This window comes from Podarcis raffonei, chromosome 15, assembly GCF_027172205.1.
Source record: "Podarcis raffonei isolate rPodRaf1 chromosome 15, rPodRaf1.pri, whole genome shotgun sequence".
Taxonomy (NCBI): domain Eukaryota; kingdom Metazoa; phylum Chordata; class Lepidosauria; order Squamata; family Lacertidae; genus Podarcis; species Podarcis raffonei.
The window spans coordinates 13,863,703-13,890,786 of NC_070616.1; the positions used below are offsets into that span (position 1 = coordinate 13,863,703).

General features: G+C 48.8%; 1 protein-coding gene across 1 annotated transcript; it reads left to right on the forward strand.

Annotated features, from left to right (window-relative positions):
• RASL10B (RAS like family 10 member B) lies at positions 1-24,556 on the forward strand. The gene is made up of 4 exons (XM_053367468.1): positions 1-491; positions 10,805-11,179; positions 21,543-21,667; positions 23,527-24,556. Exons 2-4 carry the CDS (start codon positions 10,964-10,966, stop codon positions 23,795-23,797), a joined length of 612 nt encoding a protein of 203 aa, XP_053223443.1. The 5' UTR covers positions 1-491; positions 10,805-10,963; the 3' UTR covers positions 23,798-24,556.
• The last annotated feature ends 2,528 nt before the right edge of the window (positions 24,557-27,084 follow it).

The window sequence follows — 27,084 nt, forward strand, 5'->3', positions numbered from 1 at the left end:
TATCCTCACACATACACGCACACAGAGGCTGTTCTCTCCATCCAAGCTGACTTCCCTGCATTGCAAGAAAATATAGGAAGGGGGGGTGGGGAGGAGAAGAATCTATTTCTCATTTTTGTTGGAGGGGGGGAGGAAAATAAAAAAAAACAACCCAGATCAGATGAGAGAGAAATTGTTTCAATTGTAGAACCAGCCTCCTTCCCTTTACCATCGCAGGTTTCGTTTTACCAGATTATTATTTTTTGCCTCCAAGTAAGCGCTGCAGCCCCCAGTTCTCTGCAATATATATATATATATTACACACCGATCCGAGCTGCCCCTCCCCCAACAACTCCAAAACCTTCCAAGATCTGCGTGAGGATACTGAATGGAATATCTTTCCTTCTCTGCAACCAGCAGGCACCCCCCGTTTTTTCAAGGATTTGGGACCCATCACTGGAGACACCGCCTGGGGGGGCGAGTGTCCTTGGCCTCCTCGTCATCTCTGCAAGGTAAAGGGTGGGTTGGGGTGGGTGGGAGGAAGGCGGTGAGGGGGAGGAGGAGGGCTCCCCCTTCCCGAGGGGCGCCCATCTATGGGGAGGTGGAGCAAAGGGCGCTGCACAGGTGAGATGCACCAGATGCACCTGTCCTCTGGACTCAGCGCAGCAGTGACGGGTGGGAGGATTCTAGCTGATGCTCAAAGTTAAAACCGTGCACCTGGAAGGAGTTGATGGGGAGGGGTTGTTATTACTCTCTCCTCAGGATGTGTGTTAGGGCCAAGGACCTAGTTTTGGGTCCCCTACCCAGAAGCCAAACCGGGGGTGCATTTGAAAGTCCTGTGACTGTGACTGTGGCTACCTGTTCAGCCAAGGAAACTCATACCTGTTTCCACAGATGCTGCACCTCCCTGGTTTCTCCAAAACCATCACTTTCTTCAAAGGGGGTCTTGTGCCCCCAGCTGTAGCGTGGTGGTACAGTTACTCTGGCATCACAGAAGGGGTCTGTGTGGAAGTCAAGTGGTGGGTCTTGTGTGGATTTTGGGCTGCTCAGTTTCCCTGCAAGCATAGAGAAGACCGACTTGAAGCAAGAGAGGCCTTCACTCCTGGCACATGAAGCCCCATACCTTAAATTCCACTGTGATGCTCGCCAGCTCAGCCCTTAAACTGCAAGCGGGTGATCACACGAGGCCTGCTGAGTCTCCCCGACCTCTGGAGCTGGCGCATGGCACATCTTGAATTCCCTTCCTGGGTTGCCAGAGTGGCACCCCCGACAAACACACACTCCCCCCTCCCTGCGCATGGTGTGATGGGCCACATGGTAGCTTGCGTGTGGACAATATGCTCGGCACACTGTGCATGGAGGTGCGTGTGGGTGGGCATTCACCGCCCACATGTTGGGTCCGAGATGTTGTGTGTGGGGAGGTATAATATGCTGCCACAATAACACACATGTAGATGAGTTTGCTCTTCGGGGTGAGGGTTTGTCTGAGATTGTCAGGTGCATTCAGTTTGCCCCCCCAAAAAAGAACAACTTTGGGCCCTTGGCACCTATGTGACAGGTAGGGCCATAGCACCTGGTTTGCAGGCATCCCAGACATCTCTAGGTAGGGCTGGGTGGGACCCCTGTATGAAATCCTGGGGAGTGGCTGCCAGTCAGTGTAGACAATATTGAGCTGCGTGGTCCAATGCGCAGATACAAGGCAGTCTCCTATGTAAGTGCTGTTCTGAACTCTTATACTGAGTCAGAGCGCTGCTCCATTAGCTCTTTAAATTCCTGCACTCTCAAGTCTCTCAACGTAAGGGCACCCCAAGAGCCTGGCTGCTGGATCAACCCCATGTGGGCCCATGGAGCCTAGCACCCTGTTCTCACAGTGGCCAACAAAATGCCTCCTTTGGGAAGCCCACAAGAGCAACAGCACCCTCTCTCTAGTCTGGGATAGCTCAGTCGGTAGAGCATGCGACTCTTAATCTCAGGGTTGTGAGTTCGAGTCCCGCGTTGGGGAAAAGATTCCTGCATTGCAGGCGGCTGGACTAGTTGACCCACGTGGTCCCTTCCAATTCCATGATTCTATGATTATGACCTGCTCTGCACTTATAAGAAATCAACCTGTTAGTGTGGCAGCACCCACATTTTGGAACTGCCTGCCTGTTGACATCAGACAGCGGCTTTTCCTGCACTCCGTTTGGTGCCTGCAAATACATTTTTATTTAGGCAAGCCAAAAACAGCATAGAAATGTTTTCTGGGCAAACCAGGGGTGTACATTTAAAACCACAATTCCTTCTCCTCACCCTCAACTTCACAATGCTCTGGACATGATGCATGATGCACTATGTCTATGTGTGTGTGTCTCTGTGTATCTGTTTACCAGGCCGCGCATGCTGCCTTCACACACTGCTGCCACAGATCAGCTGACAAAATGTGGCAGCCTCCGTTTGTGAGGATCCATGTGCTCCGGAGGCTGCGCATGGATGGGCTGCCAGGACGGGCGTGTGCTTGTCTTGTCATCCCTGCATATGCACACCTAGCTGTTCTCTGGCATGCAGGTGTGGGCCTCCTAAACTTTGGTGCTGTTCTACACACACACACACACACACACACACACACACACACACACCCTGGAGCCGACTTTCAGGTCCAGGTTCTCGATGTGGAGAGGCTGACTAACTCCAAAGCAGCTCACTCCAGAGTCCAAAATGCAGGTCATAAACCCAGGGTGGGATCAAGTCCTTTAGAGACCCTAAACACTGGAAATATTAGGCATTCCAGTTTCTGGAAACTGCAGGAGGGGAGAGGGCTGCTCTTGTACTCAGGCCCGGCTTGCCGATTTTCCAGAGGCATCTTGATTGGCCCGTGTGAGAACAGGATGCTGGCCTAGAGGGGCCACTGGCCTGATCCTGCAGGCAGGCTTTTATCTTCTCATGTTATGAAAAAATGCAGTCAAGCTTTTGAGTTTAAGAGGGAAAGGAGAATTAAGGGGCACACCACAGAGGTTTCTAAAAGTGCGTATGGTGTGAGAGAGATTGAGGAGGGAGAACAGACTTTTCCTCCTTCCCTCCATCCTGCTGCAACTTGGCTGGCTGCAGACTCAGGATGAAATAACTTATTCAGCAGCAAACAATTGCTCTGTGGAATTTGCCATCAGGAGCTGTGGTGAGGGCCTTCAGCTTGTATAGATGCATTCTGTTTGTTTTCATTAACCGTTTCTGCACCGCTTTGGGAGGCAGTAACACTTCTGTGAGTACAGTGGGTACCTCAGGTTACAGGCGCCTCAGGTTACAGACGCTTCAGGTTGCAGACTCCGCTAACGCGGAAGTAGTACCTCAGGTTAAGAATGTTACCTCAGGATGAGAACAGAAATCATGCAGCGGCAGCGGGAGGCCCCATTAGCTAAAGTGGTACCTCAGGTTAAGAACAGTTTCAGGTTAAGAACAGACCTCTGGAACTAATTAAGTTCTTAACCCAAGGGACCACTGTATCCGTGGCTAGAAGCTGCAGGAGGGGAGAGTTCTCTCCTGCTCGAATCCTGCTTACGGGTTTCCCAGCAGAGGCATCTGATTGGCCACTGTGAGAACAGGATACTGCACCAGGTGGGTCGTTGGCTCTTGTTACATTCTTAAGTGGGTAGACACCCCCCCCCCAGTGGTTTATACAAATGTCGAAACAGTGTAGTAGTGATGGTGGCAGCAAGCGGGACAACAACAAAAGTTGCTTGGTCTGAGGCAAATTCATAGGGAAGGATAGGCCTACCATCCACACCTGTTTGCTTTGATTGCTGGTATCCAGAGACAGGCTGCAATCTGCCTCTGGTTCCCAGCTGCCAGGTGACAGACAATAAAGAAGGCCTCTTGCCTTTGCACCCTGTTTTATGGGCTCCCAACAAACCTCTGATTGGTCACTGTGAGCAACAGGATGCTCAGAAATCTGGACCTTCTGTTTGATCCAGCGGGGCTGTTCTTAGCTTGGGCCGAGGTCTCTCTTCTTTCCAGATGCTCGCCATCTTCCCACAAACTTCCAAAAATATCCCCCACCCCTGTATCTGCCAGGTGGGCCTTCCCTCTTCCCTTGAGGTACCTGCTTATTCTCCTGTTACGGTGGGAGTTTGGTGGAGTCTGGCAGAATCCCAGGTGCCCTTGGAATCTTTGAATTCCCCCTGGGCATAAGGCTTCTGCTAGGATGCCAGATACCAGCCTTGGCAGCGGAGAGTCAATGCAGACTTTAAAAGTTGGAGGGGGTGCGAGGAGCACCGAAGGTATTTCGGGAGATCTGTTGCTGGGTTGTCCAAAAAGCCCCATCGCAAAGCCGGAGTTAGCTTGGCAATCTAGTTTTTGTCAAAAGAAAAAAAGAGGTCGTTCATCCCTTGGAAAAGAGGGGGAAAGGAGGACACAGGTTTACATAAGATTTGCATGTGCTGATTTATATGCATAGATGCAAAATTAGAAAGCAGGGCTGTGATTTGAATAGGAACACAAGCCGTCTCACCCTAGTGGGGAAGGCTGTGGGCAGGTGGCCTGCGGGTGCCTCCTTACTTTGTGGTATAGGTGCTCACTGTGGGTGGGAAAATGAAAGCCTCTGCACCACCAACCCCCACCCTTGGCGCTTCTCCCTCCTTAGGGTTCTTTCTCTTTAAACTGGACTCAGAGCAAGCGCCCCTTCAAACACAGGGCCCCTTCAAACAGAGGACGGGGAGCGGGGCAGTCCAGTGTGACCTGGATTCTTTGGCAGAAGGAAATTCCATTTATGTTTGCAGACTAGAAGAAAATGTAAACATGTGCACATATATGTATATTTAGGTAAAGGAGCCTTGGACGGTTACGTCCAGTCAAACTTGACTATGGGGTGCGGCGCTCATCTCGCATCAGATATGTCTGTCGATAGATAGATAGATAGATAGATGATAGATCGATCGATCGATCGATCAATCAATCAATCAATCAATCAATTGCACACTTGTAATCAACACGTGCAGCATTTCAAAAGTCCAGGGGGACAGGTTTGTGCCCTGAGCAGCTTGGAGTCTAAACCGGCCTTTGCTTCCCTGTTGACCTCCAAAATGTTTTGGACTACAACTTCCATCGGCTCCCGATGGGAGTCATAGTTCAGAACATCTAGAGGACATCACAGAGGCTGCCTGATATTGCATTGGCCCATTGGCCCATCTGGGACACTGCCTGCCACTGATTTTCTCTCTCTCACTTTCCCTTCAACTATTCTACTCATCCCAGAATTACAGATGCCACCCCGGCTTCTGATTGGGTCCCGGGATGTCTCATTTTGGCTCCCGCGATAGGGTGGCTCCAATAGGCGCCCATTTTGGGGGGCCATGCTCTCTCGCCGGTCACCTGGCTCCCATGAAAGTGTGGCCCTCAAAATCACCCATTTTGGGGAGTGTGGCCCTGAAAGGAATGTTATGATTTTCCTCTGCAACATGTTGGAGGGAATGCTCTCATAAGAAGGTAGGAAGGACTAGCAGCTGGATCAGGCCCAAGGCCCATCTTCTTGAGTCCAAATGCCAGTGATGAGTGTAACTAGAGACACAAACAGGTGGAGCATCAAATGTGAAATTTATTATTATTATTATTATTATTATTATTATTATTATTATTATTATTATACCGCCCTATACCTGCAGGTCTTATGGTGCTTACAACATAAACTCACAATATAAAAACACAAATCCATAATAAATTTTACCTTTCTGCAGCCTGTTTGTTTCAGAACATATTCACCACAACTCCTGCCCTCTATCCAGACAGATAAGAGGCATTATCGGAGTTCAAGGACACTAAGGGAGGGTTTTTTTTTGGCAGGGTCAGTAAGGGGTGTGGCTGGGGAGGGGTTCGGCTTGTAAGGAGGTGTCCCAAGGGCCAGATAGAGTGGCCTGGGGGGCCACATTTGGCCTGCAATTCCCCATCTCTGACCTATAGCAAGGTCAGGGACCCCGTGGCCTTCCAGACTCCAATTCCCATCATCCCTGACCATTGGCCATAGTGGCTGGGGCTGATGGGAGTTGGAGTCCAAGGGCATCCGCTGTGCCTCAGATGTTCCCCACTTCTGAGCTATGGCAAGGGCAAAGAGGCGTGTGGGAAATATTTGAACTGCATGACGGGAGTAGTTAAAGGGAACTGAAAGTGAGCGGCTACCCATTCAGAAATCCCAGCCCTTAGACTCCACTGTGGAAAGGGAGATTCTTGGAACTGTAGAGTTTTATGGATTTATAGAGAGCAGGTGAGAGCAGTTCATTCCAGCGGCCTCCTAAATTAACACGTCGCTGACTTGATTGCATCAGAAAGATCTGTACAAGCAGATTACATTAAGCACAGAGGCAGCAGTGATAACACCAGGAGTTTAATTAACTTCAGCCGGGCTTGTATTTTTTGAAATAAATATCAGGCATTGCCAGGTGTGGCAGAGTCAAGAGGGTGGGAGCAGGGTTGCCACCTTTTCCTCCGCTGGTGCTCTTGTGCAGTTATTCCACAGGTGAAGTTTGCCCTACAGATGCAGAGGTGTTACCAATTTTACTTTTGCCTGCCTGGTAGGTGTCACTGAGGGAGTGTCCATTTCTTGGCTTCTTCCAAAGTTTGATTAGGAAACTTTTATTCATTTGAGATGGGGGTAGAGAATCTGTAGTCCTCGCACTGTAAGACTACAACTTCCATCAGCCCCAACCAGCATGGCCCATGGTCAGGGATGATGGGAGCTGTAGTCCTTCCACATCTGGAGGGGCACAGGTCCCCCACTCCTGATTTCATATATTTGTATCCCACTTCTGAGGAGACATATGGGGAACCTTTGGCTCTCCTTATGTCACCGAGTTGTAGTTCAGAATCTCCTCACAAAGCAGCAAACATTAGTGGACAGTAGCCAGACCAAAACCTCTTTAATTATAGAAATTTAACAAACAAACAAACAAACAAACAAACAAACAAACAAATAAATAAATAAATAAAGGTCTTCAGCCTTTTAAATCATGCCGAAAGCATTGGAATTAGTCAGCGTGTTAAAAAAACACAGTCTACCTGGCACAGATGATAAGCAGAATAAAACAGCACCACTGTGTCAGCAGCCCACCTGAAAACCTCCCCACATCCCACCAATGCGGGGCCACCCCCAGGCAGTCTCTGTCCGATTGGGTCACTTTGCACATGGACAGGGCCTCAAATACAAATCCTCCAGATAATGCAGCCCCATACAATTTAGGGGAGGTGTGGGGAACCACACACCCAGAGGCCAAATGCGGCCCTCCAGGTCTTTCTGCTTGGCCCTCGGTACTTCCTCCCCGGCGCTGCATCTCATCTTGAGCGTTCTTGCCTGGCTGACATGTGCCTATTGCTTACGCAAGACCAGTTGCAGTGTTGTTTGTTTCTTGTTTTTCACTGCCCACCTTTCATCCAAGGTCCCAGGGAGCGTTACAGCAGTCAAAACACAATATTAAAAAGGGTTTCACACAACTTATAATCACAGAAATAAGGTGGCTCCTAAAAATATACACCTCAGGTTCAAAAGGCCCAGGCCAAAATCCTCAGGAAACTGTACAGATGCACCTCTGTGGAGAGGGAATTCTACAGCTTAGAAGTCACCCCAGAGAAGGCCCTCTCTCCCAAGCCTCTGAGGGCAGAGGAGCTACCAAAAAGGCCCTGCCTTTGCCAATCTCAGCATCGGAAAGGGTCTGTGAGGAAAGGAGAGGTCTTTCAGTTATTGAGAAGGTGTTTTTTTTTTAAAGATTTTTATTAAAATTTCAAAAATTTATATAAAATAAAACAAAACAAAAATACAAAAATACAAACAGACAAGAGTAAAAAACAAGTATACTTTCAATCCCTTATTTTCTTGTAACTTACTTCCCCGACTTCCTCATACCTCCCCTTTCTGTATTCCAATTTCTAATTTATTGGTTCAGCAAATCCTTTCTCTTAATTTTCATTTAATTTTTGACCTTTCTTTTCTTTTTACTTATCCATTACCGCTAGAAACCACGTAAATTCTAAACCAGTGTCATACTAACATTCATTAATTTTGCAATGTTTCTTAAGATAGTCCTTAAATTTCTTCCAATCTTCTTCCGCTGTCTCTCTCCCCTGGTCTCGGATTCTGCCAGTCATTTCTGCCAGTCCCATGTAGTCAGTTATTGAGAAGGTGTTGGGCTGGTTCCTGTCTCAGCACTCCCCATGGGGTGCCACGCTCTCGAAGACCCTCCACTCTTTTTTTTTTAATTACTATATTTGTATACCACCCTTCTTCCGAAGGTCACAGGGCGGTTCACAACATAAAACTACAAAACAAGAACCGGAAATGCAAGAACACAACCAAAAGCAGACCAATAACACACACAGACACACCCGTCCCACACCCGACTACAACTCCTCACCCACAATAATACAATAACCAGACTTAACATGGACACTGGTACCAGAGCCTGCAATAAACCCAGATTGCTGCCACATACACCCGGACAACACCATTACTGGCCCCAACAACATCAAACATACCATCTCAGGACTATTTAATTGCTCATCTTCTAACATTGTGTATGCCATCAAATGCCAACAGTGCCCTTCAGCTCCCTATATTGGACAAATAGGTCAAACCCTACACCAAAGGATAAATGGACATAAAACTGATATCAGGAATCGCAAGACAGAGAAACCAGTAGGAGAACACTTCAATCTCCCAGGACATTCTATACAAGATCTCAGAGTAGCTGTCTTATTACAAAAGAATTTCAGAAATAGACTGGAAAGAGAAGTTGCTGAATTGCAACTTATTACCAAACTTAAAACCAGGGAGATACCTGGTCTCAATAGAGACACTGGATTCTTATCTCATTATACATGATATAGCTATTTTTAGCCATCTCACCCCTTGCTTTTTCCTGTAAGACCAATTGCAGTCTTTAACAGTCGTCAACAGGTTTACCACACCTATCAGCCAATCACCCATCTCCCACCACCCTTCTGAGTAATACCCCTTCCCACCCTCTCACTATATATAAGGATCTGGTGACTTCTGTTTCAGTGTATCTGAAGAAGTGTGCATGCACATGAAAGCTCATACCAAGAACAAACTTAGTTGGTCTCTAAGGTGCTACTGGAAGGATTTTTTTTATTTTGTTTTGACTACGGCAGACCAGCACAGCTACCTACTTGCAACCCGTCCCACAAACACATTTAAAAGGACATAATAGAGTGTCTGTTTTTCTGTTCTTGTTGAAATGCATTTTATTTATTCAAGGTATTTTCAGCTGCTTTTAAGAGCAGAACGCCCTCAGAAAGTGACACGCAAGGGAGGGGAAGATGGAGTACGAGAGGGAAAATAGCCCCAGCAGAACAGAAGCAGAAGCTGCTCTGGGAGATGGAGCTATTTATGACTCCTGTGAGATGGGTGTTTGTCTGTGATGCGGGTGAGGCTGTGGGTTGGCTGCCACGCCTGCTTTTCAGGGATGCCCTCCACGTGTATCCAGTCCCCGCCCCCAAGAGGTTGCCATGGAGCCCCTGTTGGGACCCAGAAAGCTTAGCCAGCCCTGCATTTGTTGCAGCTGCATAGAGGAAGGTCTTCTAACAGGGCCGGCCCTCCCATGAGGCAAAGCAAAACAGTTGCCTCAGGCGGCAGATTCTGAGGGGCGGTGACTAGACGGAGCAAGGTTATGGCTGGCCTGCGCCTTTCCTTCTAGTGGAAGATGTTGAGGTGAGATCCCACTGCTACTCTGGTCAGCATGGCAGCAAAATGTGCTGGTGTCAGCCTAAGACCTGCCTAAATGTTGGAGCAGAAGGGGCAAAGTCCATTGGAAGGTTGTTTAGGGGCCATCACGGATAAGGCCCTGCATTTTGTGTGTGCCAACCCAGCTGATTATACAGTGACCATTCAAGAAGAGTCGGGGGGGAGTTGTAGTGCAGTGGTTAGAGTATCTGCTTTGCATGAGGAAAATCCCAGGTTCAATTCCCAGCATATCCAGGCAGGGATGAAAACAACCCCTGTCTGGGACCTTGGAGATCTTCTGTCAGTCACTGCAGAAAATACTGAGCTAGATGGAGCAACTGTCTGATTCAGTATAAGTCTGCCACAGGTCCAGGATTTCCTGGACGTTACCAGGATTTCAAAGTTGGAAGTGACGTCCGGAGGGAGGGGGATTTCTGGAAGGCGGCGGTTTGTCCTGAATCTTCAGCAAGTAAATCGAAAAATCATGTTTTGGGGGTTCAACAGCTTTCATGGTGTCCTTGTATTTCCTTTTTGAAATATGGCAAGCCTAATAAGGCACCTTTCTGTGTTCCTAGATCACAGCATGTGAGCAGGATTATATGGGTATATATATCTTAGCAGTGCTTTTTTCCTAGGGGGGGACGCAGGGGTATGTATACCCCTAAACATTTTGTGAATTAAGTTTGGCCTCACCGAGGGGCAGTATTTCAATATGAGTAGGAAAATGAGAGTACCCCTAAATATTTTTTTAGAAAAAAAAGCAGTGTCTGTCAGTCACTTTACCCTGCCCAGGGCAGCCCAAAGGGGCTTACAACCAACTGAATGCACAGTAAACCTCACACAGATACATTAAACCAAGAGGAAAGATAAAAACATCCCATCCACTTCTGAAAGGAAATTAAATGAGGATGGGGAGAAGAACCCTGTACGCCATCTTGAGCTCCTTGGGGGAAAAGGTTGTATATAGAACCTGCATGTGCAGGAGGCAGTATACCTCCCATTGTCCTATATCTAAAGGCACACAGTGAGGGAGAGAGAGAGCTAGCGCTGGACCTGGCAGACTCCTGGTCTGGCCCTGCGTGCCCTTGTCTCCTGTTCCTCCGCCTGACGTGGTTTCTCCTGGTCTTCCAGTGACGGGCCAAGCCGGAGAGGACATGGTTGCTGACTGTGGCTGACATCGCAGCTGCCGGAATATGCAGCCCGGGGGCCTTCCTGGCAGCGCAAAGGCAGCGGACTGCGCTGAGGAGCCGATCGCCACGTCGCGCAGGAGGGCCACCGCGGCCGGGAGGCATGGTGACAACGTTCAAGGTGGCAGTGCTGGGAGCTCAAGGGGTCGGGAAGAGCGCCATTGTCCGCCAGTTCCTCTACAACGAGTTCAGCGAGGTCTGTGTCCCCACCAAGACCCGACGCGTCTACCTGCCTGCTGTGGTCATGAACGGCCACGTCCACGACCTGCAGATCATGGACTTTCCCCCAATCACGGCGTTCCCAGTAAACACCTTGCAGGTAGGTCTCCCTCGCCTGCTCAGGCCTGCAGAGGACGGCTCTGCCAGGAGGGGGCAGCAGAGGACGGCCCATTGTCTGCCATCACCATCTCCTGTGGGAGCCAGACCAGATCCATAGTTTTCCATCTCTCTTCACAGGGGACTCTGGAAATTGTAGCTCTGGAAGAGTAACAGGCTTCCAAACAACCCTCAACAACTTTCAACCATTCTTTGAGGGAAACCATTTGTACTGAAAGAGGCGTGGCAGTGCTTTAAATGTATGGCATGAGTCTGTCTGGAGTTTCAATGTCCAAATGCGTCTTCATGCACACAGAGAAACAGCTATGCCAGGAACAAGGTTAATTCTGAATCCTTCTCCCAGACACGCTAGCTTTCTACATGCAAGGAGTGATACGAATCTCCACTTGCCCGCAGCATGTCCGTTCCTGGCCACATGCACAGCGTACATTTAGAGAACTAGGATGCCAGTTTAAACAGTTGTGGCTTCCCCCAAAGAATCATGGGAGCTGTAGTTTCTTAAGGGTGCCGAGAGTGGTTAGGAGGCCCTGATCCCCCTTTATATAGCTACTATTTCCCAGAGTTCCTTGAGAAGAGGGATTAATTGTTAAACCACTCTATATTAGGGGAAAGTACTCATAGAAATCCCATTCGTAATAATAGTACCAGGCCTGGTCCACTGATGAGGCAGAGTAAGATGCTCACCTGAACTGCGGAAGCCAAGATGCAACACCCGCCTTGCCTCCGCCACCTGCCCCGCCAACTCTGCCACCAGCATTGGTTTCTAGCAAGATCTCACCGAAACCTTGTGAGATCTCACAGAGCACATGAGGGCTCACAAGACTTCAGCAAGATCTCACAAAATCTCACCAGACGTCGGTGTTGCTGCCGGCGCTTTGTGGGCATGCAGCGCAGGTAAAAGAGGTGTGAGGCAGGTGGTGAGGTGCAGGGGCACAGCATGGGGTGGGAGCAGGAAAGCCGTTGCCCCAGGGGCAGGATTTTGAGGGGGCACAAACCAGGCGCCCCTATGCGGGGATCCCTGTCCTGCCCTGCCTGCCGCTCGGAGTCCCTGGGTTCTTGAGCCCAGCCAGCCTTGCTGCTGTGGCCCCAGCCCCCCTCACACCTGGCCAGTATTAAGTAAATGTAAAGGGACCCCTGACCATTAGGTCCAGTCGTGACCGACTCTAGGGTTGCGGTGCTCATCTCGCTTTATTGGCCGAGGGCAGTATTAGGGGGGTGCACCTGCCAAGGGCCGCATCGGCCAGCTGGGCTCCCCGCTGCACTTGCAGGCAATGCAGCATGGCCCCAGGAACCTTCCATGCCCCACTCCTGCCGGTAGGGAGTGCCTTGTTTTGATTTCATGTAAGCATCTCTCGCAGCCTTTTGGGCTGAAAAAGGGGCCACAAATGCTCTAAATATAGAAATAATAGATAAATAGACGTGGCATGGCTGACTGGTAAGAACCCTGATCAGGAACACACACACCCGACGCAACCTTTGGTTTTAGGTCCCCCATATAATAAAGTAATAACTATGTTGTCAGTTGCCAAAGATCTGGTAAACTGCCCTTTTATCCATGCCCATTTTCAGAGCAAGATTAATTCTACAGCTTCAGCCTGAGAACATAACTTCAAAAGCCTCGTCTTTACCTTTCCTTTCTTAAAATGATGGTCCCTCGTTTATAGAGTCACAATGGAGAGAGATAAATCTCTGGGTAGCCTTTCTAAGGCTTGACACCCACAGTCTCCAATTTCCTAGCAGGGGTTTGGAAGACTCATTGCCTACCTATTTATTTAAAACAGGAAGTCTTAGTTTGCCTTCGTGCATTGACAGTGGGCTTCTCAGTGACACCTGCGCGGAGCTGGAAACTGGACCAGGTAGATCTGTCGGAGAGCTCTTAGGTTTTTGTTGATCTTGATGGCTAGGAATGAAACCTCCATGTTCAGAGGCAGTCTACCACCCATGGGTAAACTGTGGGAGAGGACGATTGTCTTCAAGCCTTGTGGGAGGAGGCACCAAATGGGCCACTATCTAGAAAGTCTGATGATGATGATGATGATTTTCTTCTCATTATCTTCTTATTATTTGAAAGCCTCATGCCAGGGGCCAAATGTGGCCCTCGGAACTCTCTCTCAGGCCACGCCCCTCCCTGCCTCTTCTTCACACCCCACATGCTTTTGTCAGGCTGGGATGGGTCCTTGAACTCTGACGAAGCCTCTTGCTCGCTGGCCTGGATGGATGGATGATAGAGAAGGGTGTGCGCTAAAGGGGAAATAAATGCTCCACCCCTTTTGCCTCTGGCCCTGCAAGTGCTGTCTGGGGCTGATGGGACCTGCAGTCCAACCACATCTGCAGGGCGCCAGATTGGCCAAGGCTGTTTTGCAGCAATATACAGTGGTACCTCAGTTTTTGAATGTCTCCATTGGTGAACAATTCAGTTTTCAAACGCCATAACCCCGGAAGTAAATGCTTTGGTTTTCAAACTTGCCTCGGAAGTCCAACATGCCACATGGCTTCTGTATTGAGTTTTTCGTATTGATGCTTCCGTACTGAGTTTTTGGTTTTCAAACATTTCGGAACGCGGATGGTCTTCCAGAACAGATTACATTCGAAAACTGAGGTGCAACTCTACAGTGCTACCTCGGTTTACGAACTTAATCCATTCCAGAAGCCCGTTCTTAAACCAAATCCGTTCTTAAACTGAGGCGTGTTTTCCCCTCATCAGGCCTCCTGCCGTTGGTTGATGCCCTTCCACTGTTCGGCTTCCGTTCATAGACCAAGGTAAAGTTTGCTAACCGGAACACCTACTTCCGGTTTTGTGGAGTTCATAAACCGAATAGTTTGTTAACAGGGCTGTTCGTAAACCGAGGTACCGCTGTACATGTTAAGCTGTAATTTGCAGTTCGCAAGAGAAACCGTAAGCTGGCATTGAACGGTTCAGCCTGACTCTCCAGGTGGCTGCAAGGAACCTGCCACTATAGAGGCAGCATCTCTCATCCCAGGCAGTGGCGTAGCGTGGGTGGCTGGTGCCCAGGGCGGGGCAAGTGTTGTGCTGCCCTGGTGAACCAAGCAGCGGTCAGTCCCTTTGCTGGCCAGAATCTAATGAAGGATTGTCTCTCCTTGCAAACTAACCCCACCCTGGGAGCCTGTATAAAGAAGCTGTGTCGACTCGCCCTCCTGTCCTTGCCTCAAGGCGCTCTGGGCAATGCAAGTGGCTCCAGCAGTGCTTTTCCACCTTTCTCTTCCTCCCTTCTTCCTCGGTGGGCGCTGGCACCCCCCCTTCCTCCCTCTCAGCTGACCCAGGGGCGGCCATGTTTGGGCCTCTTTTCAATGGCCACAAGGAGGAGATGCTGCTCCGCCTGGCTTGGTCATGGCTAGCCTCCCCGTGGCTCTGGCCTTGATGAGGGAGCCTGTCAAGGGGGCAGCTAGTTGCTCCTCCCTGAGAAATTTGCACCCAGGGCCACAACCCACGCTATGCCAATGACCTCCCAGCCAGGTTCCGGGATGCAGGATGACGCCTCTCATTCTCCTCTCCTGCCCTGGAAAGGGTGCGTCTTCCTGGGGGGAGTGCGGAGGAGCAGGTGACGAGGAAGATTTGCGTGCGGGAAGAAGGAAAGGTCACCGAATGAGGCAATCGGAAATAGCACAGGATAAATGATCAACAGAGGCATATGGCGGGGACAAACTGGATTGGGCCCATGCCTTGGAATGCAAATGGGTGGGTGGGTGTGATGCAGGAGCAGATGGAGGCTTGTGGGGGGGGGGCAGGAGGAGAAGCTTTGCTGGAGATGGTGACATTGTTGGGCAGGACCCAGAAGGAGGCCGCCTGTCAGAGAGGAGGGGAAGGAATCTTGTTTTCTGCCACATTGAGAAAGGGGGAAAGGGGGGGATTTGCATCCATCGCTCCACCCACTTTCATCTCTGGCCCTGCCCACCACTGATGAGTGGCCCCCGGGAGTTCACACACAAAGGAATGCGGCCCTCTAGCTGGACAGTCCTTCCCTCCCCTGGCCTTATACATTGGGTTACATATGCTTCAGGTTACAGACACTTCAGGTTACAGATTCTGCTAACCCAGAAATAGTACCTCGGGTTAAGAACTTTGCATCAGGATGAGAACAGAAATTGTGCGGTGGCAGCACAACGGCAGAGGGAGGCCCCATTAGCTAAAGTGGTACCTCAGGTTAAGAACAGTTTCAGGTTAAGATGGACCTCTGGAACGAATTAAGTACTTAACCTGAGGCATCACTGTAGAGTTATACTTTGCTTATCGAACTTCATCCATTCTGGGAGTCTGTTTGACTCCCGAAACCATTCAAAAACCAAGGCGTGGCTTTCGATTGGCTGCAGGAGCTTCCTGCGCTCAATCAGAAGCCGCGTCGGAAGTTTGGCTTCCAAGAAACGTTCACAAACCAGAACCCTGACTTCCGGGTTTGCGGCGTTTTGTTCGACGACTAAGCCGTTCGAGAACCAAGGTACGGCTGTAGATCAAAGTAGCACTGGGAATCAGGCTTTGAGAAGAAGAACCAAAGAAGAGCCCAGCTTCATCAGGCGAGTGGCCCATCTGGTCATGGAATCCTTGAAACATAGAATTGTGGCATTTGAAGGGATCCCGATGGCCATCTAGTCCAACCCCCTGCCTTGTTCCATCGTCCTCTTCTCACAGTGGCCAAATAGATGTCTGTTTTCTGGGAGGCCTGCAAGCAGGACCAGAGCACAAGAGCCCTCTCCCCTCCTGTGGTTCCTGGCAACTGGTATTCACAAGTATTGCTGCCTCCGGCTGTGGAGGCAGGACAGAGCCATCGTGGCCAAGCAGTAGCAGCCCTCTCCTCCTCCATGAATTTGCCCAACCTTTTCCCAAAGCCATCTAGGTTGATGACCATCCTAGCCTCATGTGGAAGGGAGTTCCCCAGTTTAACTACACTATGTGCTGCTAGTAGCCATCGACGGCTTTCTCCTCCTTTTTATGGCCTTCTCCATAAATGGCCGTATAATAATAATAATAATAATAATAATAATAATAATAATAATAATTTATTATTTATATCCCGCCCATCTGGCTGGGTTTCCCCAGCCACTCTGGGCAGCTTCCTACAAAATATTAAAATATAGTAATGCATCAAACATTAAAAGCTTCCCTAACAGGGCTGCCTTGAGATGTCTTCTAAAAGTTTGGTAGTTGTTCTCTTTGACATCTGGTGGGAGGGCATTCCACAGGGCGGGTGACACTACCGAGAAGGCCCTCTGCCTGGTTCCCTGTAACTTGGCTTCTCACAGTGAGGGAACCACCAGAAGGCCCTCGGCGCTGGTCCTCAGTGTTCAGGCTGAACGGTGGGGGTGGAGACTTGGCTTCTCGCAGTGAGGGAACCACCAGAAGGCCCTCGGCGCTGGTCCTCAGTGTCCAGGCTGAACGATGGGGGTGGATACGCTCCTTCAGGTATACAGGACCCAGGCCGTTTAGGGCTTTAAAGGTCAGCACCAACACTTTGAATTGTGCTTGGAAACGTACTCAAACGTATAGACTGGTTTGAAAGCCTGTGTACAATACCAGCCAAAATTTCAGAATCCAGAGAGTGAAAGCAAATATCCTATTATTATTATTATTATTATTATTATTATTATTATTATTATTAATAGGAAGCTGCCTTTAACCAGGCTAATCCATTGGCCCACCCAACCTAGTATTTTTTACTCTTATTGGCAGCAGCTCCCCAGGATCTCCAGGCCCAGAAAAGTTTTTCTTAGGAACTTGATCTATTTCCTTTCAGTGGATCATGCCGCCAGGGTTTGAACACAGCTCTTTCTGTGTGCAAGGCAGGAGAGGGGTTTCTGCTGCTGAAGGATAAGCCCACCCTGCGGAGCTCCTGCCATGAGCCGAATGGATTCTGCAAAATGAGAGAGGGGTCTCTCCCCTCCCCCATTCTCCTCTCCACCTTTCTTTTCCATTTGCACTATTTTTAACATGGCTCAGGATTCCAGGTTTCTGGTTTCTCGGGTATTGTTGTTTTTTACAACCTGAAATTCAGTTTTCTACGTTTTGCAGCAATCTGCAATTATCAGCGTTTTAGTGCAAATTTCTCCTGATTAATGCAGGTTTGACTGACGTATACATGTTTATAAGCATTTCCCCAAATATGACGTATGTTATTTCCCCCCATAATGCATTTTTGGAAACCTAGTTTGGTTGGAGAAACACATTGCAAATTTCGGTTGCATATGAATTTCAAAAGATTGCTGTGTTTTGGTTCCTCTGCTGCGTCAGAAAGTACAAATTGGATAGATTTGGCTTTAAATGAATACTGAATTGGAAACCTCATCCATCCTTACTTTTTGCAAGATTTGGATTGCTTGGGTACAAAGCACTATCATCACCACCATTAAAAAAAACAGAATTCACAGGAAAACAGCATGCTGACCCTCCCTTGGAGTTTAGTGACAAAAAGGAATTTGAGATAAGTGTTAAAACATCCTTGGACTACAGTGGAGCCACAGTCACAGATTTTGAACCTACTGACGCTACCAAAGCTTAGAAGACTGGCTTAGTGGTTAGAGTGTCCGACTACGACCGTCTGGGAGAGAGACCAGGGTTCAAATCCCCCTCTCAGCCAAGAAGCCTGCTGGGTGACTGTGGGCTGGGCCCTGTCTCTCAGCTTAACCTACCTCACAGGGTTGTTGTGAGGTTGAAAATGTGGAAGTGGGAACCATGTGACCACCTTGAACTCCTTGCAGGAAAGGTGGGAAGGAAATGTAATGATAAATAAAAACACATTTCATCTAAATATATGGGACTTCTGACATGGGGGGCAACAGTGGCCTTCCAAGCCTCTCTGTCCGGCCCTCAGAACTCTCTCCAGGCCACACCCCTCTCCTTAGACCACAGCCCTCACCAGCGATTCGCTGCTTCTGCGCATGTGCATGATGTCATTTTGAGCATCTGCGCATGCGTGAGCGGCAAAACCCAGAAGTAGCGCGTTCTGTTACTTCTGGGTCGCTGTGGAGTACAACCCGAAAATGCTCAACCCGAAGCATATTTAACCTGAGGTATGACTGTATTTGAATAAAAAGCAGCATAGAAATAGAATCAATCAGTCAGTCAATCAGTCAGTCAGTCAGTCAGTCAGTCAGTCAATCAGTCAGTCAGTCAGTCAGTCAGTCAGTCAGTCAGTCAGTCAGTCAGTCAGTCAGAGAAGCGTGCGTGTCTAGAAGCTAGAGTTAAAGGTAAAATTTGCATTTCTTGCTCCACCTCGTTTCTGCCTTTAGCCCCACCCAGCATTGGGAGGTTGCTCAGAAGGCAATGTAGCTTTTGGGCTGAAAAATTGTCTCCCACCTGAGATAGATGATAGAATTGTAGAGTTGGGAGGTACTCCGGGGGTCCAACGCCCTGCAGGACTTCTTCTTCTTTTTCTGGAGGGGGGTCATCACAAGAAGTTGAAGCAGCAGTGGACCTGCATTTTAGATTGTTGGGATGGGGTTGCTGTGACTATCTCAGCCTACTTTGGCAGCAGCAATGAAGCTTGTCTCTCCAGCTAAAAGCAAACAAAGGCTGATGCTTTTCCATGAACTACTCATGGACGCAGCAGACACAGGCTAATGGCTGGTGCCTCCGTACAACAGATCATCTCCCGGAAATAAATGGAATTCATGCTTTTTGGAAAGAGCCTGCAAGGAGCGCGGGTTGGCTCCAGGGCATCTTTTTTCATTGATGGCACAGATGTACTATACGTGCATGTACAGTAAGCCCACATTTAGCTTTATGCACATGGCAAAAAAATGCAAACATAAATAGAAATGGGGTGAAGTTCCAGGAAAAACAACTTTGGCAATCCCATCCACCATTGCACTCAATGGGTATTGACTATACACAATTCAGCTTCAGGCATGATCCCCGGAACATGACCCCCACGTAAGTTGCAAGCTTGCTGTAATTGTTTCCATTCCCATTTTCCTTTAAAATATATGGGGAAATATGTGGCTCAGTGGTAGAGAATCTGCTTGGCATGCAGAATGTCCCAGGTTTTCACTACCAGAATGAGCATCGCGGGCTCCGACTAGAGGCTCTGAGAGTGCAGTGATTCTGCCTTTGGGCTTGCTGTAAGACGCTAGCGAGTCCTCCCATAGTGATAGGCTTTTTTGACACCATGTTGAGTTCCAGCACCTCACACTGCCATTGCCTGAGCTTCTCGGATGTCACAGATGGGTCAGAGTGGTGGCCTAGGGTGAGCTGGAAGAAGCAGGATCTGCAAGCCCCAGGTGTAGCCCTAACATCCCGTTGGGCTGGACTTTCACAATTTCATTCGCTGGGCTTTTGGTGCCAAGGGCAGAGAGAGGGAGGAGAGTGGTATCACATGGAATCCAGGCTGTTCTGCTGTTTCCCAAATGTTCTTTCTGCAAAGGGAAAATGAAATGGATGCTTATAAAACTGGAACAGCGTGACTCTGCGACGGAGGGATTGGGGGCTTTCTAGAGTTGGCACAGTTGGCCACTGAGGGAAGCACTCAAAGAGCGAAAGCAGCTGTGGAGTCAGGAGAGAGCTATCCAGCCTGTGGCTCCAATACTTTGGCCACCTCATGAGAAGAGAAGACTCCCTGGAAAAGACCCTGATGCTGGGAAAGATGGGGGGCACAAGGAGAAGGGGACGACAGAGGACGAGATGGTTGGACAGTGTTCTCGAAGCTACAAACATGAGTCTGACCAAACTGCGGGAGGTAGTGGAAAATAGGAGTGCCTGGCGTGCTCTGGTCCAGGGGGTCTCGAAGAGTCGGACACGACTAAACGACTAAACAACAACAACATCCAGCCTGTGACTCAGTGACTCCAGCAAAGGAGAGTCCACCACATCCGAAGGCAGTCTCTTCCGCCCTCAAACAGCTCTGACGCTTCCAAACTGGGATCCTTCTCCTGACAAGAACATATGGAGAGTCTGGCTGCTGGATCAGGACAAAAAAGGGCCCATCTGGTCCAGCACCCTGGAGCATAGCATCATTCCAGGGCATTGTTGGAGGTGGTGGGAACAAAAAAATGGCTGCCATTCTCCAAATTGTGGCTGTAGAATATTTAAAGAACATCCCACAAAGGCGCTTTCATTGTGTGGGCGGCAGGAGGTGGTTGAGCATTTTCCCCAGAACGAAGTACTTTAAGACAATTCAATTCCACTCACGTTCTGGCATCCACCACCCACCTCAGTAGGCTGCACCCACTTCAGAGGCCTTCCCTTGCGGCCTCCCCCCTCCCACCACAGGTTTCTTACTACAGTGGTACCTTGGTTCTCAAACACTGCAAACCTGGAAGTAAGTGTTCTGGTTTGTGAACTTTGTTTGGCAGCAGAATGTGCTCTCTTTTGAGTGTTTCGCTTCCAATTTGAGTGCCACACTTCCGTTTTGAGTGCTACGCTGAGGTCTATCTGGTTTTGCTATTTATTTTGCGTTTTTGTAGCTCATTTGTTTTTGTTTTTGTGACCGTGTGGAACCCAGTTCAGCTACTGATTGATTGATTGTTTGACTGCAGTACAGTGGTACCTCAGTTTATGAACTTAATCCATTCCTGAAGTCCGCTCTTAAACCAAATCCATTCTTAAACTGAGGTGCGCTTTTCCTAATGAGGCCTCCTGCCACCGGTGCCCTTCCACTGTTCAGCTTCCATTCATAGACCGACGTAAAGTTCACAAACCAGAACACTACTTCTGGTTTTGCGGAGTTCATAAACTGAATACAGTGGTACCTCTGGTTGTGAACGGGATCTGTTCCGGAGCCCCGTTCACAACATGAGCAAAATGCAACCCATGTCTCCGCGTCTGTGCGTGCGCGAGTCGCGATTCGCCACTTCTGCGCATGCGCGAGTGGTGAAACCCGGAAGTAACCCTTTCCAGTACTTCCAAGTCACCGCGGGATGCAACCTGAAAATGCGCAACCTGATGCAAATGTAACAAGAGGTATGACTGTAGTTTGTAAACAGGACTGTTCGTAAACCACTGTACATTGTTTCTTGCTTTCGTTTTATGGATCAATGGTCTCCTTAGATAGTGAAATTCATGTTAAATTGCTGTTTTAGGGGTTGTTTTTAAAAGTCTGGAACGGATTAATCCATTCTGCATTACTTTCTATGGGAAAGCGCGCCTTAGTTTTGGAACAGATTCGGGAACAGTTTAAGTTTGAGAACCAAGGTACCACTGTACTTAAAGAGAAATTGGAGAGCTGAGCTGTCCCTGAGCTGGGCATTGCTTCCACAATTGAGCTGAAGACTGGGAGTGAACCCTTCCTCCTTGGATTAAGCGGGGGGGGGGGACTGCTGGTGGTGTTACGGTCACGCCCATGGCTCTCTCTGTGTTGTACATTCCCTGATCCGTCCCTCTCTCCCTCTCTGTCTTGCAGGAGTGGGCGGACGTGTGCTGCAGAGGCCTCCGGAGCGTTCATGCCTACATCTTGGTCTATGACATCTGTTGTTTTGACAGCTTTGAGTATGTCAAGACCATTAGGCAGCAGATCCTGGAAACAAGGTAAAAATATGCCTCTGCTCAACCTCACCTGGGATCTGACTGGAAAAAAGGGGTGGTGGCTGTGGAGCCAGATGTTAATTCAGGGAGACTCAAAATGATGGGTTGTCCCAGTGTGTGGCAGCTGTGAGAAAGGCACATTTCAGTCCTAGGGAATCATTGAAAATAAAACTGCCAATATTGTAAATGCCATTCTGCAAATCCTATGGTTGCAGCCACATTTGGAATATCCCATACTCAACGGGAGGAGAAACTGGGGATATCCAATGAGTTGCAAAATCCTGGGAGCCTAGACCAGCATCCGTCTTCCCTCCGGCCAATCCCTTCTACTTTATACAGAGTGATTTCCTGCCCCAGGTTTCTCGCCGAGAACAGGGCAAATTCCTGGCTTTATAAACTCTGGTCTTAGATTTCCCATGGCATGGAACCCAAGTGATCTAGGCACTTGGAGTTTCTCAAATCCTGAGAATGGCAAACACAGTCGTATACGCAGCTATACGCGCTTAACTTTCTTAAGAGAATAGAAGGAGAAGGGCAGTTGGAGCCAACAAGAAATAAATGTTCTCAAGTTCTCCAAAGAACCAGGTGTTCTTTGCTGGATCACTATTGCAAGGGACCTGCTGTAACCTAAGTTGTAAGAAGGGAAGAAGAGTGTGCTGGATCAGGCCAATGGCTCATCTGGTACAGCACCCTGTTCTCAGATGCCCCATATGGGAAACCCACAAGCAGAACCCGAACACAACAGCACTGTACCGAACTGCAGTTCTCAGCAACTTGTTGGCAAGGTAGCTAAATTGCAGCTAGGAAGCCAAATCAGGTGCAATACCGACTCTTCTCTTGAAATTAAAACAAATACTTGTTAAAATATTTAAAAAGCTTTTACTTGCAGAACATATAGCCAAAGAAGAATATATGCAAAGTATTTACATTCACATGTTCATCCATGCACGGGCTTTTTTTTTCTTAGTTGAAGATTGCAGTTTCTTCGCTAAACATTCGAACAAACTGTGTCTTTCTCTCTTTCCAGTACTTGTACTCAGTCGTCTGTACATGGCCCAGGTGGGCCATGCAGTTCCTTCTGAGAGGTTTCCCTTTTCTCCTTCAGAACTTCACCTTACTGCTTCTTTGAGAGAACATCAACTTCTGTACTTCTTTCCACCACATGCATCCACACAGAAATATTAGCACTCCTCTCCTCTATTGTGTTTAGAGAGAGAGTTATCTAACACTGTCTCTTTTTCAATGTTCATGGAGATGCAGCCATTGTCGTCAAGTTACTCACACACAAAAAAGAATGGAAAATGTATTAAGGTACCTATCATGTGACCAGTGTTAACCAATCACACAAGAGTTACAGGGGAACATTTGAGAATTAAACACACAGCAATGCATTTAAGCATTCCCAACTTCAGTAAATTAAATCACTATACAGCTGTACCTTGGATCTCAAACGCCTTAGCTCCCAAACAAATTGGCTCCCGAACGATCGAAACCCGGAAGTGAGTGTTCCGGTTTTTGAAGGTTCTTTTGGAAGCTGAATGTCCGATGGGGCTTCTGTGGCTTCTGATTGGCTGCAGGAGTTTCCTGCAGCCAATCAGAAGCCACGCTTGGGTTTTTGAACGTTTTGGGAAGTCAAACGGACTTCCGGAACGGATTCCATTCGACTTCCAAGGTACGACTATACTTAATACATACGGCCAAAGTTGTTGAGCTGTTTTTCTTTTCTATTTTGGCACAAAATCTACACTTCCCGGCCACATCCGGGAAATTCCAGATGTATGGCAGCCCTAGATGTAGCAGCCTCTGGGCCTGGCCTCTCTCATTCTCCAACCATTTAGGCTTCTCTTTCCTTCTCTTGGCAGGGTCATTGGCACCTCGGACACACCCATCATTATCGTGGGGAACAAGAGGGACCTCCAGAAAGGGCGGGTCATCCCCCGCTGGAACGTCTCCAACCTGGTGAAGAAGACCTGGAAGTGCGGCTACATCGAGTGCTCGGCCAAGTACAACTGGCACATCCTCCTGCTCTTCAGCGAACTCCTCAAGAGCGTGGGATGCGCCCGGTGCAAGCATGTCCACACCACCATCCGCTTCCAGGGCGCCCTGCGGAGGAACCGGTGTGCCATTATGTGAGACCTTTGAGGACGGGCACCCCCTTCCGTCGCTGCCCTCCATCTCCAGAGGCGTTGCCAACACCACTCACCCTCGTGCCATGTGTACAGGAGCCCTTCTTTCCACCTGGAGCGGGTGGTGGGAGCAGGAGGTCTCGAGCGACTCTGTTTTACAACGAAGCCTCTCCACCCGCAACCCCCTGGGGTGTGATCTAGCTTTGGCTGGGGGTTTTTTTTGCCATTGCTGCATCCCCTGGAGCAGCGGATTCGCAGAGGAGACCCGGTCCCTTCAAATGCAAGAGGCCTTTCCCTCGCTTCGGATCACGAACCCGGAATATGAGCGTTCCCAGCAGAGGGGACAGAAGCTGCTGGGTGTCATCTGAGATCAAGCCTTTAAGGGGGCTCCCGGTTGCCTCGTGCGACTCCTTGGGTCCTGGATTTCCTGAGTGGATGTTTCTACGGAAAGTGGGAGGGTGTTGGCAGCAGGGCATGTTCTCTCGGTGCAAAGAAAGGAAATCCTGCCTGATCAAAATCTCCCCACAGGAGGGAGGTACCTGCAAGGGACAGGATAATGGGGAGTTAAGGTGACCTTGGATGGAAATGGTTGGGTCTAAGTAACAGGGGCAAAGCAGAGGCAAGGAAGGTGGGGGCAGCTCAGGTCACATCAGCACAGAGATTTGCAAGAGAATCCTTTACTGCGTGGGCTGTTTCAACCATGACTTGGTTTGCCACTGACCTCTAAGCAAAACAGGGAACCACAGCCAGTTCCTGGGGTACGGTATGTCCAGAGGCATCCACACATTCTATATTCAGGTCCATGCAATTCATCTTTGGGATACATCTAAAAACCACCAGGAATGGAGTGGCTATGATAACAGCGCATGCATCCTGGTCCTGCTAGGGATCAGCACTAGACATATAGGGCTTGCCCCACTTGTCTGAGTGGTTTTCTGCTTGTTTTCCAGGCGTGGGTCTGAGTGTTTTTGCCTTCGACCAGTCACTTTCCCCCAGAAAACCTGCTCTTTAGTGTTAACTCGGAACCAATGGGAATCTGCATTAAACCCCATTGCCATTTGTTCTGATTCTGCGCTAAACTGTGGGTTTCCCATGGAAAGTGTGGCTGAGCCCATAGTTTAAATGCCAGCTTGAACGTCGGAAGCTGCCTTCTAGCTGACTCAAACCCATTGGTCCACCTCGCTCAGTACTGTCTATACCAGTGTTTCTCAAACTTGGGTCTCCAGCTGTTTTTGGACTACAACTCCCATTATCCCTAGCTAGTAAGAGCAGTGGTCAGGGATGATGGGAATTGTAGTCACAAAGTAGCTGGAGACCCAAGGTTTGGAAACACTGGTCTACACTGACTGGGAGCTGCTCTCCAGGATTTTAGACAGGGTTCTCTCCCAGCCCTACCTGGCGTGGCCAGGGACCTTTTGCAGGTGCTGTGCCACAGAGCTACAGTCTCGCCACAAGAATATTTTTGCTGTTGGAGGGACAACACCTTTTTTTAAAATGACCTATATTTTCATACAATTTCCAACCTGCCTAGTTATGGATTCCTTTTATTTACCATATAGCTCACCCTCTCCCAAGGGCTCAGAGTGAGTAATGATACTATATTAACGACAAGAGCTTCACTTTTAAATTATGTCATCTTCAGATCTGCCTCTCCACCTCCCTCCTTAGCTTGCAAAAGCAACCTTCGCCAATTACACCTCTCCAGGTGTTGCTGGTCTACAGCTCCAATCTTCTCAGACCGTCAGGTGGTGTTTTTTTTTCAGGGGCAAGGGAGTTGGAGACCAGCAACATCTGGAGAATGGTATCCCATGCCTGACTCTTTCAGTGGCTCAGGAGTTGTTGGGTCTTCATGGGAGAGGAGAAAACTCCAGAGTTGAAGGACTGTCAATGAGGAGCTCTCTCTAAGCACATCTGGTCCTCAGTTGGTGCAATGGGACGCTAAGCTTAAGAGCCCCTTATGCATAGAAAACTAGGGTGCCAGGGAGAAGACCAGCCTTCTGTATGCTGCCATAGTGGATCTCCTGCAGTGGCCAAGGGTGAGAATGGATTACCTTTGGTGTGCCTTCCAACTCAGTGTTCTCCCTGACACGCTAACTTTCTATGTGCAAGGTTTTGGGTTTGTTTGTTTTTTTAATTAAAGTGGAATCCTTCAGTCATTTGAATCATCGGGTATCATATTTTTGGGTGATAGCTATGCCCCCCCCCGGGTTTGAGTCTCAGTTACTCAGCTTGGGGGGCACTGCAAAACTTAGGCACTTGAGGGGCCTCAAGAGAGTGGGGTTTGTAATGCTCAGCAGTTATAAGCCCCTCCACGTTTAAAACAAAATTATGCAATAGACATAAATTCACGCAGCATCATTCAGTTCAGAGTGCAGGTCTGTGCATTTTTACTGGGGGGGTGTAAGTCCCACTGAGATCAGTGGGGCTCACTCCCAAGTAAATCTGTGTCAGCATTGCAAAAGTTGGCATTGTTTGTGTGGTGTAGGCTTCTTCTTGGGTCAGACCAGAGCATGCCCCAAGTTGACTATAATTCTCTGGTTATGCGATTTATCAGTGATTGTGCAATATTACACTTTTTCTCTGAAAGGCTGAGAGTGGCTGTCATGCTGATGAGCTGTATTTTAGGGATGGGGCAGGTGTGGCCCTCCAGGTGTGTCTAGACTCCAATTCCCATCATCTCTGATCGTTCACTGGAGATGCTGTGAGCCAGGGTCCAGCAACACTGGGGGTGGGGTTGGGCCACAGCTTGAATTGCAATGCTTCATTGATGAATTTGTTTCATGGATCAGTTAAAAGCCTTCTTCCTGACATCCTTTCCCTGGTGGGTGGAAGATAAGCTGGGGAGAGTTTTGAATTAAAACAAAATATCGGAAGACATTTAACAGGTTAAGCACGATCTCCTTGCCCACTACCCCAAGCCAAAAAGATTCTCAACTGATGCATGGGGTGTGCAATCCTGCTTTGGGAAAAACCCACAGAAAGCAGGATTAAACCCTCATTAGAATTCAATCCTGCTGGGTTTGGCTGTGCCAGAACTGGCTGGCATGCCCCAGTTCTTGTGTGTGCCCCCCCCCATGAGGACCAACTTTGACAGGTGAGTGGGGCAGCCCACCTGTCAATCACCTGCTGTCCATATGGCCTGCCTGGAAGCTGGAAAATAAAGATCTGGCCCACCAGGCCATAAACGTTTCCTCACCTCCCTCAGTTAAAGGGCTGCAATTGTTTTTGCAACAAATCTTTTAAGCCATCCTGTCCAAGCAGCCCTTTTATTTTCTCAGCTTTTTTCAAAAATGA

What these genes read in the sequence shown, in the direction of transcription:
- RASL10B (XM_053367468.1), top strand. Translation starts at nt 10,964, where the DNA reads ATGGTGACAACGTTCAAGGTGGCAGTGCTGGGAGCTCAAGGGGTCGGG. An exon ending in TCCCAGTAAACACCTTGCAG is followed by an intron (nt 11,180 to 21,542) that starts GTAGGTCTCCCT and finishes TCTGTCTTGCAG; the next exon opens with GAGTGGGCGGACGTGTGCTG. An exon ending in CAGCAGATCCTGGAAACAAG is followed by an intron (nt 21,668 to 23,526) that starts GTAAAAATATGC and finishes TTCTCTTGGCAG; the next exon opens with GGTCATTGGCACCTCGGACA.